General features: G+C 42.5%; 1 protein-coding gene across 2 annotated transcripts in view; it reads right to left on the bottom strand.

The window, feature by feature from the left end:
- ABCC9 (ATP binding cassette subfamily C member 9) overlaps window positions 1-19772 on the bottom strand; it is a 976112-nt gene that overhangs the window by 550390 nt on the left and 405950 nt on the right. For both annotated transcript variants that reach the window (XM_029600177.1, XM_029600176.1), the window contains exon 18: window positions 2867-2968. In XM_029600177.1, the coding sequence (XP_029456037.1) occupies window positions 2867-2968 (102 nt within the window). The remainder of the gene's footprint in view (window positions 1-2866; window positions 2969-19772) is intronic.

The following is a 19772-nucleotide window of genomic DNA, read 5'->3' as shown; positions in this document are numbered from 1 at the left end:
GGTTAGTACACACTAACTGGACCTAGTATGCAACTATGCATGAAATACAAGTTAGTGTGCATACTAATGGAACTTAGTGCACACTAACAAGAAACTTAAAAAAAAAATTCTAAATTTTGGCTTTATTCTTTTATTTCATGGTTCCAACAAAATGAAACAAAATAGACAATGTCATGTCATTGATATTGTCTATTTTGTTTTAAATGAATGTACATCCCTAGTTTTTTTCTACTCTTAGATGTACAAATTCAAAGGTATCCATCTAAATAGTGCCATTTATCTGGCTAAAGTATATGCTACTTAGCTGGATAAATCAGAATTTAGCCTGATAAGTGGCACTACTTAAATAGCTAAAAAGTCTAGGGATTTAAATTAATTTAAAACAAAATAGACAATGTCAATGACATGACATTTTCTCTGATTTACTTGGCTAGGTAAGACTGCCAGATAAGGCTAGAAAAAAAGTGCTGCTTAGCTGGATAACACTTAAAAAACTACTTATCTGGCTAACTCATGATTGCACTACACCACAATGTTTTTTACATGGGAGGCGTCCCACTACTGTAGGGCAGTGTCACTGCAATAGTGGAGCCCCTCCCCTCCAAAAATAATTTCAGCTGTATGGTGTGTTCTATGGTCTTGCGGCCAAACACAGCAGGACAAAAGAATGTGGCAAGTGGCCATTTAATGTGATGGCAGCCCAAACCTCACAACACAGCCATTGACTTGAAGGGCCACTGGCTCATAAAAAAAAGTTGTGTGCAAACGGGGGGTGGTAAAGCGGGGGTCAGTACTGACCCCTGTCTCAACCTGGAACTGCCAGTCATGGTGACTCCGACTTCCCCAAAAGCTAAAACAGAAATGTGGTCCCGGGACCTCGCTGCCATAATCCCTACCACTCAAGTGCAGAGATCTCCCTCTGTAGCCATATTCCCCACTCCCCACCCCACAAGTGACAGAGATCTTCCTGCTACCATAACCCCCACCCCCTAGTGATAGAGATCCCCCCCTGCCATATCCCCCACACCCTACCCCACAAGTGACAGAGATCCCCCTGAAAGTTAAAAAAAAATAAAAAGGGTCATGGGCATGGCCCCCTCTTCCCCACAACTCCCCTCCTGCATTCCCCGGAAACTTTAAAAGGATCCAGCATAGGGACTGGGTGTTCCCTCTCACCCATTTTCCAAAATGGTGCTGAACTCACCTTGCTCCAGCAGCTTGATGCATCAACCAGTGAGATAGCTGGATATATCTAAATGTGCTTCATATCTATCTATTGATTTAGCCGGATATGTAGCATTTTAAGACCATGTAAGATAGTTGGATAAGTCCAGAGAAAGTGCTATTAGATGGACAAATAGTGCTTTGCAGACTTATCTAGCTAAGTAGAGGCTATAAATCAGAACTTATCCAGATAAGTCCGAAGTTGCATGACTCGCAGTTTTACAATCACGAGCATTTTGTGCACAGATGTACATGAGGTTTATAATCAGAGCAAATCATTTATGCACAGACTATAAAATACTGTTGCAACTCTGCGCACACCCATACATGAGAATATGGGCATGTGCGAGCAGCTTTCAGGGCGATACAGAACAGTGCGCTCAGCCGAGTGCACCGTTTAGCCCCCGTTTGGCCGCACGTTTTTGACATGCTATTATTACCTCTTATACTGTAAGGGGTAATAGCACGTGGAAAACGCACGGCCAACACCACCAAAACTAATAGTGCTCATCACATGCAAATGCATGTTGATGAGCCTATTAGTTAGTCACCCAAAATACAGAAAGTAAAATGTGCATCCTTTTTTGACGGATGAAAAATATCATATGATATTTTCTAATCCGTCATGTATCGGGGGTCCCTGAAAATGATAGGAAAACCCCACTAAATTTTCGTGTGGTTTTCTTATCGTTTTGGGGGAGGGGGAGAAAGGGCACACAGAAAAAAAAACCCCAAACCCACCCTGACCCTTTAGATCTAATTATTTATAATCCCCCACCCTCCCGACCCCCCCCCCCCAAACTTTCCTAAAATACCTGGTGGTCCAGCGGGGGTCCCGGGAGTGATCTCCCATTCTCAGGCCGACAGCTGCCACTAATCAAAATGGTGCCGATGGCCCTTTGCCCTTACCGTGTGACAGGGGCTATCAGAGCCATTGGCCAGTCCCTATCACATGGTAGGAGCAATGGATAGCGCTGGCCATCCAGTGCTCCTACCATGTGACAGGATCCGGCCAATGGTACGGATACCCTGTCACATGGTAAGGGCAAAGGGCCATCGGCGCCATTTTGATTAGTGGCAGCCGACGGCCCGGGAGCGGGAGGACGGCCCGGAGCGGGAGATCATGGGAGATCGCTCCCGGGACCCCCACTGGACCACCAGGTACCTGAAAAAAGGTTTTGGGGGGGTCGGGAGGGTGGGGGAAGCTAAGGGGTTACTTTTAAAGGGTTGGGGTGAGTTTAGGGGTTATTTTTGTGTGCCGTTTTTCATACTCTCCCCCAAAACGATAAGGGAACTCCCACGATCAATATTGTGGGGTTTTCCTATCGTTTTGGGGGAGCCCCCGATTTCTGACGATTTTGAAAATATCGAGGATATTTTCAATCATCCGAAGCCCGATTCACATCCCTAGAAAACACTGCACTGAGACTAGTGAATTAAATAATTGTGTTGATGACAGAGTATTTATACGAATAATATGAAAAAACGAAAGAATTTAAGCTAAAGAAAGGGCACTCAGTCAAAAGAGCGGGTGAACAGTTCAGAAAGAAACAAACTGATATTTTGAGTAATACAGAAATAACTTTTTAAAATTTAGTTTAGAGAAATATATATTGTTGTATTTAATAATTAATAAAGTTACCTTTGTTTATTAAAAGAACTCCCAAATGTTATGTTTTCCTCCACTGTAGCATTTAGTAGCCAGGGCTTCTGAGCTGCATAAGCCACTGAGTTCCTGTTTTTACTGGAAAACCAAGAAATAAAGGAATATATATGAGCAATGAGTTAATTGCTATATGCAGCAGTGTTAAATTCACTGAAAATACGTGCAATGTAACAAATGGAAATCAAAACTAAAAAATGACACATATAAAAGAGTTCAATTAAAATGGTAACACAGGACAACAGAACACTTTTTTGTTTCTTTTGGGGGGGGGGTGATGGGGGCAACCAAGCTCTGCCCCCAGCTTTCATTGCATAGGTCTTACTTTATATTTACAGGTAATCATTGTTTCTTACATACATTCTTCGCATAAATCATAGAGCATAATTATATATAACAGAAAACCAGATATAGTTGTAAAGGTGAAAATGAAAAAAACAGCATTACCAATAGACATGTCAAAACTAAATAGCTATTTTATACTATACATGGAGAGAAAGTATCAGGAGATGTAATCAAAGACCAAAAAAATGTGGCCTAAAAATACAAAAACACTTCTAATTCTTTGGGTACCGTGCACCTGATTAAAAAGAACTACGTTCTCATAGATATGTTGCCTATATATATTACACCACACAAGCTTCAGAAAGAAGCCATTTGGCACAATGCACTAGAATTTATGGGCAACTAGTTCCTTAGTCTAGTGGCAACCAGGATGACCTGCCAATGGAGAGTAATGACAGCCTCACAGGATCTCCAGACATGACGTGCCCTTGGGTATGTAGGATCAATTCTTCTTATAAAGGATCATTTCCTGCTAGCTCCATAGATTGCTCTTTTCTTCCTTTTCTAATTCCTGCAGCCAAGCTTGTACAAACTCATTTTGCTGCAGGTTTCATGTATTACCTCCATTAAGTCGGGATTCCTGGTTCTGAAGGCAAAGTTCTCCGGATCATGGTGGGAGAGCTTCTAGTTCTGCGGGTTCTTCTCTTTCTCTTTGGGAGAGAGCATTTACCTGGCTGTTCATTCAGCTTGTTCAGTATGTTAATAAAAAATCAAACTTAGGAAAGAAAAAATCACCGAGCTTGCCTGGATTTTATATTGTGCATGGAATTAAGGAATTCTAATTTTTTATGATCCATGAAAACCTGGACTTGATGATGAGCCCATTCCAGAATATAACACCATTCCTCAAAGATGGTTTTTATGCCAAGGCGTTCTTTCTGATAGACAAAATAGTTTTTCACCTCATCTATAAACTTACAACAATAAAAGGCGAGCAGATTGAGGAGGTCTCTAGATCCTTTTCTTTGAGATAGTATAGCTCTAGATGCATCAGCCTCTATTGTAAACTGCTGCTGGAGGTCTGGCTGTACTAAGATAGTGACTGTTATAAAGGCCTTCTTCAGATATTTAAACACAAATTGCTGCTCCTAATTCCACTTGAAAGGAGTTCCTTCTTTATGAATCTCTGTTAGTGGAGCCACCAATTTTAAAAATCCCAGGCCAAAATGATAGTAAAAGTTTGCCAACCAAAGGAAACATATTTCCTTAAAGTTTTTCAGGAGATGCCATTGGGCCTCAGTGCTGACCTTGCTGTGCTCCATCTGTATTCCTTCAGGAGAAATTATGTGTCCCAAGAATTCCATCGATCACTTGTTGAATTCATATTTTTCAAGCTTTGTGTTTCCGGAGATAGCACAAGACCTGACAAACTCATTGATAATGCTCCACTGGATCTTCAGAAAATATCAAGAGGTCATTCAGATATATGACTATGTCCTGATCTATGATATATTTCATTCACCAGGCTTTGAAAGGTAGCAGGAGCATTTCTTAATCCAAACATCACCAGTTATTCAAAATGGCCATAGCATGTTCAAAATGCTATCTTCCACTCATCTCCTTCCCTGGACAAGGTTATATGCTACCTTCCAATTGAGCTCAGTGAATATTTGGGCCATCTGGATGAAGACAGTAATAACAGTTACTAATAGTTATGGCGTTCAGAGCCTCATAGTCAATACATGGATAGAGAGAACCATTCTTCGTTGATACAAAGAAGATAGGCACTCCTGCTAGTGAATTTAAATGTCAAATGAATCCTTTCTGCAGGTTTTTATTTAAATATTTCCAGAGAGCCTTCATTTCTGGCTCAGACAAAGAATATATTTTGCTCAAAGTGATTTCTGTTTGCTACAAATCTATGGGGCAGCCATATGCAGAGTGAGAGTGTCAACTTCCTTTTTATCAAAGACCTCTCGGTATGCCGCATACTTTCTGAAAGTTGTCCAATCCCATCTTCGAGTGCCAGACAACACAGATTGCCCAGATTCTTTTCAGATCCTAATTCCTGGGCCTTTTCATTAAGCATGCAATTCTTTTTTTTTTTTTTTTAATGCATTTTCAAAAACAAATACAATCATTTGTTACACAATTCAGATACACTGTAACTTTTCAATTTTCATGAAATCTTAAGCTATACATAATTTGATCTGATAAGAAATAATTTCAGAAGGATTTGGGAAATTTAAAAGAGCGACTCTTAAAGGAAATAGAATAGCAGGATTATCCCTGCTTCCTGTAACAAGTGAAATATTGAGAACTCTACTGGCATACATTTTTTGCCTCAAATACCATCACGATACAATACTCCTGGCAATAGTCTAATATATCACACAACTATCAGTATTCAATAATACATAGTGACATATAAATATCTTTCTCAATCTTTATTAGTGAAAAACCATTTAAAAATATCCCAACTACATTTAAAAATCCCAACCAATATTCTTCCAAAATTACCCCGGATCACCACACCTTTAAAAATAACTCATCATCATCATTCTCATTCACCTCCCATACATTCTACATCACACTCACACTCACACTAAATTGTATACAGAAAAACTTTTTGAATCAATTCACATTAGATATACAAGAAATATCTTTGCATATTATAAATCCTTGATCATATTTCTTTTATAAGCAGAATGAGTCCAATTCCACCAAGTTTCTTCTTCGTTCCCAGAACGCCAATACTTTAATACATCTTCATCCTCTCAACATGTTTCGCCTTTCCTCAGGCTTCTTCAGGAGAGCTTCTGAAAAGTCTCCGACTGCTTATATCCTCAACAGTTATCCAAAGGAATTGTTCATCTACAAACATTTTACAAATTTAATTAATATCTATTAAGAGAAATTTCTCAAATCTCAACAACTTCTACTTAAAGACATCTTTAAACATTTCATCATAAGCTATTTTACCTGAACATCCCAATCAACTTCTCTCAGACATTCAGCCAAAAATATCCTCGACTCTTATTTCACATCATCTCATAAAGCTTGAATAAATTTCACATTTTTCACCTAAAGTAAAGTAAATCAGGAAACATCAACTTGCAAAATTCCAATTGTTAAATTCCACACAAGAATAACTTGCGTAGAAAGAACCCTTACCTTCTCACATTTCAAAAAAACGCCATCACCAAACCTCCAAACAACGCCGGCATCGAGTGAGTCAGCGGAAGTGTGACCATCAACTTCCTCCAGCCCTTTAAATTCCTTTACACCAATCAGAAATGATCTATTCCCCAATACTCCACCCCCTCATTCACCCGCCAAACTCAAACCTATCAACTCTGTTCTTTTCAATACCAGAGCTACGTACTTCCTAAGAATTCAGAGACATGCCGCCCAATCAATTTTATCAACTCTCTCTTCTTCCATTCTTCATCTGCATGGCGGACCCAAGGGTCCATTAACCCCAGCGATAACAAGTACTTCCGCTGACTCACTCGATGCCGGCGTTGTTTGGAGGTTTGGTGATGGCGTTTTTTTGAAATGTGAGAAGGTAAGGGTTCTTTCTACGCAAGTTATTCTTGTGTGGAATTTAACAATTGGAATTTTGCAAGTTGATGTTTCCTGATTTACTTTACTTTAGGTGAAAAATGTGAAATTTATTCAAGCTTTATGAGATGATGTGAAATAAGAGTCGAGGATATTTTTGGCTGAATGTCTGAGAGAAGTTGATTAGGATGTTCAGGTAAAATAGCTTATGATGAAATGTTTAAAGATGTCTTTAAGTAGAAGTTGTTGAGATTTGAAAAATTTCTCTTAATAGATATTAATTAAATTTGTAAAATGTTTGTAGATGAACAATTCCTTTGGATAACTGTTGAGGATATAAGCAGTCGGAGACTTTTCAGAAGCTCTCCTGAAGAAGCCTGAGGAAAGGCGAAACATGTTGAGAGGATGAAGATGTATTAAAGTATTGGCGTTCTGGGAACGAAGAAGAAACTTGGTGGAATTGGACTCTTTCTGCTTATAAAAGAAATATGATCAAGGATTTATAATATGCAAAGATATTTCTTGTATATCTAATGTGAATTGATTCAAAAAGTTTTTCTGTATACAATTTAGTGTGAGTGTGATGTAGAATGTATGGGAGGTGAATGAGAATGATGATGATGAGTTATTTTTAAAGGTGTGGTGATCCGGGGTTATTTTGGAAGAATATTGGTTGGGATTTTTAAATGTAGTTGGGATATTTTTAAATGGTTTTTCACTAATAAAGATTGAGAAAGATATTTATATGTCACTATGTATTATCAAATACCATCACAGCAAAATTATTGGGCATGGGAGTCAAGAAAAACACGTAATTGGGAAATTAAAATAAAAAACATATTTTTGGTTTTGATGAACAATTTCACATTTACAAGGAAATTTTAAATTCATTTCCCCCCCTATAGCTTCTATCTCAGATCTCAAATTTATAAACTTCCTTCTCTGCTGAGTTACTCTGGAAAAATCTGGATAAATCCAGATTTTCGCACCATGGAACAGCAATAATCTATTTCTCATATATAGTCTAAAGACTGTCTCTCTATCTGAAGCAAAGGTAAAAGAAATATGTAAGGTAGCCCTGTCCATTATCACTGTTTCAACACTGGCTTCAGTAACATCAGTCAAATTTAATTGTTCCTCACTAGATTTCTTCTCAGTTGGTAATTTGGTTTTAGGTGCAATATAATAAATCTTAGACAGGACTGGAAGGGTTTGTTCTGACATTTTCAATACTTGTGTGAGATATTCTTTAAACATATCTTTAGCTGATTTTAAATCAGATTAAGATTAAGATATCTCAAAGTATTTTCTATCCCTTCTAATTTCTTGTCATAAAGAATCTCAGCTCTGCAAATTTTTGCTGCCAATTCTCTAATTTACTTAATCCAGTCTCCATCTGTACCAATTCATTTTTATTCTTCCCTAGAGATGCTTCTATAGAATTAATACGTTGGTTAGAGTCCACAGTCAATTTAGAGAGGTTTATAATAGCCCCTTCTAATGATTTTATTGCTGTCCAAAGCAAGTCCAGGGTAATTTCAGAGGGATTCTCCAAAATATGTTCCCCACATTCTGCACCTTTTACTTCCATCTTCCCCTTTGCTGCTTGGGCTCCCTCCCCCAGATTAGGTAAAAAGTCCATCTTAAGGAAATCCGCAGGTATAATATATGGTGGGGGGAGGGGGGGATATTTGGTGCACCAGGGCTTAAAGATATTTCGGCTAATGAATCTGATATTCGCTCAATATCAGATTTCGCTGCAGCCACTTCCTCTGGCTCCTGGCCAGTAGATGGAGTGAAAAAAGCCAGAATCCTTTGTTGGGAAAGCTCAGATTTGGGAGAGGATACAACCATCTCCCTAATATTGGCTTTCCGTTTAGTGTGGGGCATTATCTTAAACTTATTTATAAATATCCACGGATAACGATTTTCACTTCCCTCTCAAGTCTAAGCAGTCCTTCTGAAGGGAGGCCGAGGGGTCAAGTAATACATTTCTAAATTACTCACTTTTAAATTGAATCTTTTGCAGCTCAATCCGGCTCCTTAATGTAACAATGTCCCGACAAAGCCGCGCGCCACTTTGGCGCGTGTGACTTAGGCAGCGCGCCGATGTCGGCTACGTGCTGTAGGTGGGCCGATTTTTAAACCTTAACCGGTCCCCACTGATGATGTCATGAAGAAAATGCTGGGCCCCGATTGGGCGGGGATACCTCTCTCTCACACGCGCTGGCTCCAACGAGCAGGTGCAGCTGGAAAAGCAAAGCCCGGTTGGGCTAGAAAGGATTCCACCTCTCAAAGACTCCAAGAAAAGGTAATCGTTCCCCTCAGCCTCCTAAGCATGCAATTCTGCAATATGGTCCTGAGACATCACTTGCTGGATCTTCTAATTGATGTGCAGTTCATGTCATTTCAGTAATGTAAGACTAGGAAGACACATAAATATGGTATTCTGATGTTCAAAAACAAGCTTCCTGATGGTTATTTTCATAGTTAAAATGAGAGTTTCAGTCTCAATGGTTACAGGCCCTGATGATAAGGGTGAGTCATTGATGGTTTCTAACATGATGCTTAATCCCTTCTGTCATATAGGGACTTGTAGTTGCAGAGCAAATGTAAATTCCAGAAAACAAACAGATGCTCCAGAGTTAATCATGGTTAGAGCATGAATTCTATTATCTGCCCAATAAAATTGGACTGTAATAGTAACATGAAAGAGATATGTCCCCAGATCAGTATTAATACTCAGAATAGTTACTTCCTGACCCATTCTCTCTATTAGGGTCAACACTCTGCGTTTCCCTACTGGGAATGACCCTTATTCTTGGTCTAGTTTGGTAAATATTTGGACAATGTCATGAGAGCCTACAATAGAGGCACCAACTCTCTTGATGGTGCTGTTCCATCTCCTTCTCATAGAGGTGGTGTTTCATGCCATCAACCAGCATGGGCTTCTCAGAGATTAGTGGTCTGTTGATGGGGCCTGTCTCCTCTTGGTTTTTAACTCTTTCTTTCTATTGATTCCATTTTCCCAAACATTTCTAGATTCTTACACAAAAAGTAATTAAGGCTTCTAGGTTCCCTGAGAGTTTTAGGTACACCAATTCATCTTTGATGTGTGCCACTAGACCCCATCAGAAGTGAGCATGCAGAATCAGTTCATTCCAATTCAGATCATTGGTTAACTGGTTAAACTCTATGGAGTATCATGGAGTGTCGTGCTCCATCAGCCCTAGTGGAACCCAAAGATCTTACTTTCCATCAACTGAATGATATGGATCACTAAAAGTATGATAGAAGGCAGACACAAATAGGTCTATACACTTCTGGATTGTCTCATTTCTGAAATGATGTTACCCACACCAGGGCCATTTTTGTGAGCAGGCTAACCATAAACCTTACTATGAATGATTCTGACAGATATGAGTGGGGGTATAAACAAAACCAGTTTCTTCGTTGATGCAGAAATCCCTGCCAACTAGCTCCTATTGCTGCCAAACTTTTCAGGAAGCAACAATCAGAGATCCAGAGGTGGCATGTTCAGTTGGAGTTGCTCAACTTGACTGGTGATAAGATCCTGAAGGGGAGTCTACCCTCAGCTAAAGGGCATGAAGTTGAGCCTGTATCACCTCTATAAGGTCTTTCAAATATTTTGAGTCTGCAGGAGACTGCTCCATTCTAGCCGGGCTTCTGTTTTGGGCTGGTCCAAGCTGTCATTTTCTTCTCCACTAAGGTAATCTGCCTGGGCTTGGTGAGCGGATTTCCCTAATTCTGTTTTACCTTCATGGTTTCTACAGGATTCTTGCTGAGCCAGACTCTGCTGAACATCTAGATACCTTTAGGATGAACTGACTGCACAAGTTTAACTGGATAGCACTCAATAAAAGGTAGATTTTAAAAGGAGCGTGCACGCATCCATGTGCATGCGGTTCCCAGCGTACACACAGTGGCACACCAATTTTATAAAATGCACGCATTGGTACGTGCATGTTATAAAATACAATATCCATGCGCACATGCATGCCAGATTTTAACATCGGCATGCGCATGGGCAGGCAGCCTGCGACTTGCGTGTGCAGGAGGGAATTTTAGAAAGTACGCACGGCAATGTGATCAGGTCTTTATCAATTTGCCTCCCAATCCGCTCCAATTAAGGAGTGAAATGGGAGGGAACTTTCTTTTACCCCTACCTACCCTTTCTCCCTTTTCCCCTCTCTGACCCCTAAAACTAATCCTAACAAACCCCTTTTTTTTGTTTGCAAACTTACTGCTCCTCCAGTGCAGAAGTGTCTTTCGTGTGCCAGCCGGCTGCCAGCATGCGCTGTCCTGGCCCGCCCTCTGCCCCACCCAGACCACACCCCCTGGACTACCCCTTTTGAAAGGCTCGGCACTTGTATGCGTACTGGGGGTTGTGCGTGTGGCCAGGCCCTTTCTAATATGCCACAGATTTTACGCATGCAGCCTTTTTAAAATCCAGCCTTAAGGTGCTAACCATTTAAATATGTTGTCTCATCCTCATCATGCTCCCAGCTCCATCCGCTTCTTGCTTGGGTACCTTTGTCTGCAAAATGTTTTGTACAGAGTTACCTGGATAAACATGAATATTTTTAAGAACCTGATTTGTGCAGGTATAAGTTGATTTTATCTGCATAAATCTTTTGAATATGGTGCCCACTAAGTTTAGCATTGTTTTTAAGGATATATTCCCATTATTACTATCTTTCTTGAAGCCTTCCTCTATAACTTTTCAAGCTAATTTTAAAATGAACAAACATGTGCCCATAAACACACATATTGGCATGTGAGCAAAGTTACATTAGAATTTAAAATCGTATGCACGGGAGCCTGCCGGCGCGAGAAAGGAGGATACGGGGCAGATGGACCAAACCCCGGAAGGAGCCATGTGAGATCGGAGCTCCGCCTACCCCGACGTCAGTGGGACCTGCTGTGGCTATATTAAGACCTACACAGTGGCGTTTACCTGGGAGCCTGCCGGCGCGAGAAAGGAGGATACGGGGCAGACGGACCAAACCCCGGAAGGAGCCGTGTGAGATCGGAGCTCCGCCTACCCCGACGTCAGTGGGACCTGCTGTGGCTATATTAAGACCTACACAGCGCCGCGCAGCCGCCGGCGCGCTGCCGAAGCCGCGCGCCAAAGGGGTGCGCCCCTGGGCGTTTTTTTTCAAGTCTTCTTTAGAAGAAGTAAACAACTGATGGGGAGGAAGAGGAAGGTTAAAACCTCAACGCCGTCAGTAAAAGAAGTTCGAGGCCCTATGGATGCTCATCTCCAACGGAGGGTGAGTTATAATTTGAGAGAACTGGCCACTGACATATCTTTTTCATCAGGGGAATCCGGGAGTCCACCCCAGAATCAAACATCTATTTCCCCCCTGGCTGGAAGGGAGCCCATAGAAGTAACTGTGGACTCTTCCCAAATGGCAATAAAAACTGCTAACAGTTCAGGGGCAGAGTTTGAAGTTCAGGATATGGCTCTGGGAGCAGTAGGAGGAGAGAGTACTGCAAAAGAGGGTATCCAAGGTCCCCTCCCGAACTTGGGATCAAGCCTACCTGAACCTGAAAACATTTCCTTAACCGATATATGGAGGGCAGTAACCAACATGGATAGGAGATTAGTCCAATCCATGAATTTAGCCACTGCTTTTTCTACAGATACTAAGAGAGCCCTAGAGGATCATGAAAAAAGACTGAAAAACTTAGAGGCAACTGAAGCGGCTGTAACCGCACAAGTAGCCACTATTCAAGCGTCAGGTTCAGCATTTATGAAGGATACATTAATGATATATAGACAAATGGAAAATATAGATAATGTATTGAGGAAAAAAAATCTTCGTATATTGAATTTCCCTATAACCAGACTTTTGTCTGCTAAGGAATTGTTTAAGAAATACTCAAAAGAAATTTTGGGCATTTCTGAGGAAATAATTACCTCTAACTTGTATTATGTATCAAATGTGAAAAAAAATCTCGCGAAGAATGATGGTGAAATGGATATACTCCAACCAGAAAGCCCCAATTTGACATCGTTTTTGGAGGCATCAGTGGATAATATCCAGATAAGATCAACCCTAGTGGTGGTATTTGCACTAGAGAGCCAGGAAAATCTGGTTCTACAAAAGTATTTTTTGAATAAAAATATTGCTTTTTGTGGACAAACGATGCAAATGTTCCCTGACGTGTCAAGGGCAACCCAACACAGAAGGAAACAATTCTTGGAAATGAAGCAGAGAGTACTGGCTCTTGGAGCCACATTCTTTTTAAAGTACCCCTGTAAATGTATGATTTTATATCAAAAAAATAAGTTCGTTTTCATGGACCCAGGGCACTTGGAAAATTTTCTTCAAGATAAAAGTGGCTAATTGGCTATAGCCCTATTTAGAGTTTAAGTTTGATATAAGGAAAGTGATGAATCTCGCTGAAATATGAATGGGTCATATTTACCTTTATTGTTATGTAAGGAAGAAAGGCTCCCACTTAGATAAAGGGGTCTGTATAGTTTGTTGCAAGAGATTTCCTGTATTGTTAGGTTAAATCATGATATGTGATGTAACATATTATTTTCTTTTTATTTCATATATAATGAATGTAAGAAATTTAATAAATCGTAAATAAAAAAAAATAAAAAAAAATAAAATAAAATAAAATCGTATGCACACTGGCACATGTATGTTTTAAAATACACTGACCACATATAAGTATGTTCCTAATTTTAAGAAGTTACCCGAGCACAGCTAGCATGTGTGTCTTTCATAGGACATTGTCGGCTTTTACGCACATATGTAGGTGGATTTTAAAACATGTTCGTGTGAGGGACAACTGAGCTTTTCTAGGTAGTCCATCAGTTTTCCCAGTTAATATCGAGGTCTTCCAGATTCTTCTGGTTCCTCATCCTGCCTGACCCCTAGTTGACTTAGACCCATCACCCTGTCCTATAAGCTCTAAAACTTGAAATCTACAGACTTGCTCCTCATATGGAGCAGCATTAAAGTTACGTGGATAAGAAACTAATGTCTGCTGCGGTCTCCGGTTTTAAAATACAGAGTTAATCGCGTAAGTGTTTGCTCCGCACCTTTTCTGCCCTTTTATTTTTGACACACGCACTGATCTATACACACGTACTGTTGCGGTCCCGGTCGCTGGACTCGCGACTGGGTCCTTACCTTTCCTTCACCCTCAGCCCCGCAACGAAGTCCGGCATTTGCTGGGCCTTGTCAGGCCTCTTCGCGGCGGCGTCTCCACGTCAGACGCCGGCAGGGTATTTAAACCCGGTGTCTGACTGAAGACTTTACCTTGCAACAGGGTTCACTCCACGGAGTTACTAGTTGCCTTGTCGTTCCTTGTTCTGAGTTCCTGATCCAGCTTCCGAGTTCCTGTTCCAGCTTCTGAGTTCCTGATCCAGTCTCTGCTCCCACTCCAGTCTCCACTCCCGCTCCAGCCTCTTCACCTGCTCCAGTCTTCCTGACCTTTGGACTGTCTTTCTGGTTTCTGATTCCGGTACGTCTTCGGTTCTCCCTCGTCTGCTGCAGCCCTGACCTCGGTATTCTCATCTGCTCAAACCTGCTCCGGCAGACCGCTCCTAAGTCCCAGCGGCCCGGGTCCTCACAGGATCCTCCCGGGGGGGACCGCGGGCTTCCAGATTTGAAGCTCCTGTCTGATCTCCCGGCTCCGTGCCGCCTCCCGGCTATCTCTCCCTGCGGAACTCTCTCTTCTTCCATTCTTCATCTGCATGGCGGACCCAAGGGTCCATTAACCCCAGCGATAACAAGTACTTCATGGCTTAATAAAATGTGCATTGCTCACACGCAGCCCAAATACACACATATGTGGACATTTTGGTACGAACAATGCTTTTAAAATCTACCTCTTTATGTTTTATAAACCTTTATCCATTGATAAGTTGTATTCGTTTTCTGATTCCCATTAACGTCAATGGAGGAACTATTTGCAGCCTATTTTTGGCTGCAGAATTGGGGTTTTATAATCAATTCTGATGAAACTTCTGGGGAGCAATCATGAGAACAGGAAAATAGCTCCAAAGTACTTAGACTGTGTCAAAGTGGCAACAAAGTGGCATGAATAGCCTAAGGCACTGTAAAGGAGCAAAGGTGTACCAGAAGTGGCAAGAGTGCTTTAACGGAGGCACAAAGCAGCAGCGAGAGTGTCAAAAACAGACTACAGCTTCAAAAGAGAGCACAGATAACAGATGCATGAACTCTCGAAGGCAGCACGACAGGCAAAGCAGCAAGACAAGTAGCTTCAACATCCTACAGCACAATGAAGGGGGAACAGAGCAAGCAGAAAGACTAGCACCAACTTACTGAGGAACCATGATAGTGGCAAGAACACCACAAGGAGTTCAGTAAATCATCTGGTGTATGTGTTGTGGGTCCCAGCCGCGCTTACCCGCGGCCAGACCCCCCTACCTCCTCTACTTTGCCGGCGCAGGGTCCCGATCATGGCGGGCAGCAGCGCACGGGCCGCGACATGACTACCTCCGGACATCGGGGAGCAGCATCGGTAAAGACGCGGCAAGCCCCGCCTCTTAAAGGGGCCGTGACACCAACACCAGGCCGGCCCCGGAAGATGACATCATCAGCCAAGGGGATTTAAACTCCCTCTGAAGAATGGAAGATGCCTTTGCAACAGGTTCCAATGGTAGTCTGCTGTTCTTCTGGTTTTCCTGTCTTCTGGTTTGACTCGGATTGGATTGGACCTTGCTGCTCGCCACCTGAATTGGACCTTTGCCTGGATTTGGACTTCGTCGTTCGCTGCCTGCCCCGACCAGTAGTTTGGATTTCTCTGTCTTCTGGCTTGACTCGGGGTGGAACCCGGACTGTGTTGTTTGCCGCCTGCCTTGGACCTTTGCCTGGAACCCGGACTGCGTAGTTTGCCGCTTACCTTGGACCTTTACCTGGAACTTGGACTGTGTTGTTTGCCGCCTGCCTTGGACCTTTGCCTGGAACCTGGACTGCGTAGTTTGCCGCCTGCCTTGGACCTTTGCCTGGAACTCGGACCGTGTTGTTTGCCGCCTGCCTTGGACCTTTGCCTGGAACCCGGACTGTGTTGCTTGCCACCTTCCTTGAGACCCCTTGCCGGATTGTGCTGCAGTACATTCCAACTTCCGGAGACGAGCACACCTAGGCGCTACTGGTGGGTATCATCCCTCGTCCCGGACCAAGGATCCACTATCATAACAGATTGCAAAGGCCATGGATCCAGTGGATTTGACTGGTCTCCAGGCTATTCCAGGCCTAGCCCAACAGCTTATGCAGCAACAACAACAACAGCAACAACAGCAGCAGAGTCAGGATGCGTTAACCGTCACCGTGGAATGCCTGGTCCGTCGTCTCGATTCTGCTCATGGAGCAGAGGTGGCCGCTCCTGCACCAACGATTCCAAGTATCTCTACTTCAGTTTCCCACATGCCTACTCCTCCTCACTTTTCGGAAAAGCTGAACAGTGTCGAGGTTTCCTGAACCAATGTTTCATCAGATTTTCCTTGCAAGGGCAACAATTCCCTACTGACCAGGTGAAGACATCTTTCATCATTTCCTTGTTGGATGGGAAAGCCATGGCCTGGGCTTCTCCCATCTGGGAACGTGGGGATCCCATTTTAAGTGATCTATCCAGATTCGTTCAGACCTTCCGTCAGGTGTTTGATGAGCCTGGACGGCTTTCCACGGCTTCTTCTGAACTCTTCAATCTGCATCAAGGTACCCGTACTCTGGCTGACTTCGCGATAGAATTTCGCACCCTAGCCTCTGAACTAGGATGGCATCCTGACTGTCTATGGGGCATATTCCTTGAAGGGTTGTCTCCCCACATCAAGGACAAACTCGCAGGCCGGGAGATCCCTGAGGATTTGGACGCACTCATTGACTTGGCAGGCCGTATCGACCGACGTTTACAACAGCGCGCAAAGGAAGCAAGACCACCCCGGCGAATGGTTTCCCTGGCTCCCACCTTCTCTCGGCCTTTGGTTACACATACCACTGCCGAGACATCACCAGAAAATAGGGAGGAACCCGTGCAGTTAGGAAGAAGTCGGTTGACCGCCGAGGAGAAGCAATGTCGGAGAAGGATGGAACTATGTTTATATTGTGGGAACAAGGGACACCTCTTGGCCCAATGCCAGGAGCACCCGGGAAACTATCGAACCTAGGTGTCTCTGAGGAGCAGACCCTTGGAAGTAACCTGGCTCCTCATTTTATTGTTCCCGTTACGCTGCAGTATGGTCAAGGATCCCTCACCATACAGGCTCTTATTGATTCTGGAGCTGGAGGTAACTTTATCTTAGCTGAATTGGTCCTTCAGCTGCAACTCCCGATACTTCCTAGCAAGACGCCATTATTCATCTCTTCTATCCAGGGGGAGAATCTCTCCAGTTGTGTCACATCCTGTACGGCACCTATAACTGGTCCAAGAAAACAAAGAGGTAGGCGATCTATGATAGCCGTAAGGATAAACACAAACAATAGATGCCTGATCTTTTTCCAAATGTTTATTAAGCAGAGACGTGTTCAAAAATCGCCCGACTCAGGCCGAGTTTCGCGGTTCAAAAACCGCTGCCTCAGGGGCTACAAACAAACCAAACATAAATTAACAATAATATCTAAAAACAACACTCAAATTAGCAACATCTTTAAGATCTTATAAATATTAAAAAGTCATTATCACAAAATAAAAACTTTTTTAATCCTTAATTAAGATCTCAGATATTGATAAAAAATATTGATTATTTAAAATTAAATTAATAAATTCTTAAAATGATCACAAAAATCCAACAGTATATCAAACATACCCACAAGAATACTTTATCAATTCCTGCTTAAGAATTAAATATTTAACAATATATATACTTCTCAGCATGTTTAAAGATAAATTTACCTTCAACACTCCACAGTTATGAAAAAATCTCAGTAGTGTATTTCTCATCCAATGCTTAAGATAACCAGAGAAAATGTGTGACAAACTTAAAAACTGAAATCTCATCATAGTACATATTAGTCATTCTGAATCATTTCCTGATGGTAAAATGGCAGAGAAACAAATAAAAACAATGCTACACCTATAACTGTCCAGACAGGGATCCTCCACTATGAAGAGATATCCTTCTTTATTTTGGAGAAGTCTGTCCATCCAGTGGTACTGGGTCTTCCCTGGTTACAAAGACATTCCCCTACTATTGACTGGAAGACTCTCCAAATTACTGCCTGGAGTTCGGACTGTTTTGGAACTTGTCTACAACAGAGACCTCAACCGGTGATGCAGTTAACAACCACTAAGTTTTCCATACCCCCCACAATATGCTGAGTTCATGGATGTCTTCTCCAAAGAGAAAGCCGAAATCCTTCCAATCCATCGAAGGTTTGATTGCGCCATTAATTTACTACCTAATACCAGCCCGCCTAGGGGGCGGGTTTACCCACTTTCTGGTCCAGAATCGCAAGCTATGTCACAGTATATAAAGGAATACCTCGAATGGGGGTTCATCCACCCCTCTACATCTCCAGCCGGGGGCAGGATTTTTCTTCGTCCCTAAAAAGGACAGGTCCTTGAAACCTTGCATCGACTACAGAGGACTCAACGCGATCACTCGTAAGGATCGATATCCCCTTCCATTAATACCAGAATTACTTGATCGATTGCACGGAGCCAGAATTTTCTCCAAACTAGATTTACATGGTGCCTATAACCTGGTCCGAATTAAGCCTGGAGATGAGTGGAAGACCGCGTTCAATACCCGTGATGGCCATTATGAATACCTTGTTATGCCATTTGGCTTGTGCAATGCGCCTGCGGTATTTCAGAACTTAATGAACGAGGTATTCCGGGACATGTTATACAAACAAGTGATCATTTATCTGGATGATATACTTATCTATTCGAAAGACCTGGCTACCCATCGCATGGACATCAGACGTGTTCTACAATGACTAAGAGAAAACCAGTTATTCGTTAAACTAGAAAAATGTCTTTTTGAGAGACAGTCCCTACCCTTTTTGGGATTCATTTTTCCTCCACTGGGTTCCAAATGGACCCAGAGAAAGTGGCAAGTATTCGGGACTTACCACAACCAGTGGGACTTCGAGCGATACAACGTTTTCTTGGCTTTGCCAATTTTTACAGAAACTTTATCCCACAATACTCCCATATTGTAGCCCCAATTACTGCTCTGACCAAGAAAGGAGCAGATCCCAGAAGGTGGCCCTGTAAAGCACTACAAGCTTTCGAAAGACTCAAGACAGCTTTTCTACAAAAACCTTGCCTTCGTCACACGGATCCTACTCGGCCATTTATAGTGGAGGTAGACGCCTCCGAAGTAGCCGTTGGAGCAGTCCTCAGCCAACATTCGGATCGAAATATCTTATTCCTCTGCTCTTACTTTTCCCGAAAATTTTCTCTCGCTGAGAAGAATTATGGTATAGACGATAAGGTGTTGTTGGCCATCAAGATGGCATTCGAAGAGTGGAGACAATGATTAGAAAGGGTGAAACATACCATTACGTTATATACTGACCACAAGAATTTAGAATACCTCAATAGAGCTCAGCGCCTTAATCCCCGCAAAGCCCGCTGGTCATTATTCTTTAGTTGCTTTGACTTTGTACTATGATATCGCCCAGCTACCAAGAATATTCGCGCGGATGCTCTTTCCAGATTATATGAGATAGAGGACACACAAGAGACACACAGCTATATTATAGACCCAGCCAAGCTGATTCTTGCCACGACCGATACTGCACCACCAGAGAAGATGGTAGTACCGCTTCGACTTCGCTCCAAAGTGCTTTCCTGGGCACATGATTCCCTCACCGCAGGTCATCCCGGGAGAGCAAGTACTCTGGAACTGTTGTCTCACTATTACTGGTGGCCTCATATGAAGGGGGATGTGAGGGCCTACGTCGCCTTTTGCCCAAAGTGTGCCCAGCAAAAACCATTACCCGGTCGACCATGGGGCCTCCTCCAGCCCCTTCCGCCTCCTCAAGAACCTTGGACCCACATATCCACTGACTTTGTA

Source organism: Rhinatrema bivittatum, chromosome 4 (assembly GCF_901001135.1).
Source record: "Rhinatrema bivittatum chromosome 4, aRhiBiv1.1, whole genome shotgun sequence".
Lineage (NCBI taxonomy): Eukaryota > Metazoa > Chordata > Amphibia > Gymnophiona > Rhinatrematidae > Rhinatrema > Rhinatrema bivittatum.
Note: the sequence above shows the minus strand (reverse complement) of the source record. Positions and strands in the feature narration are given on the sequence as shown.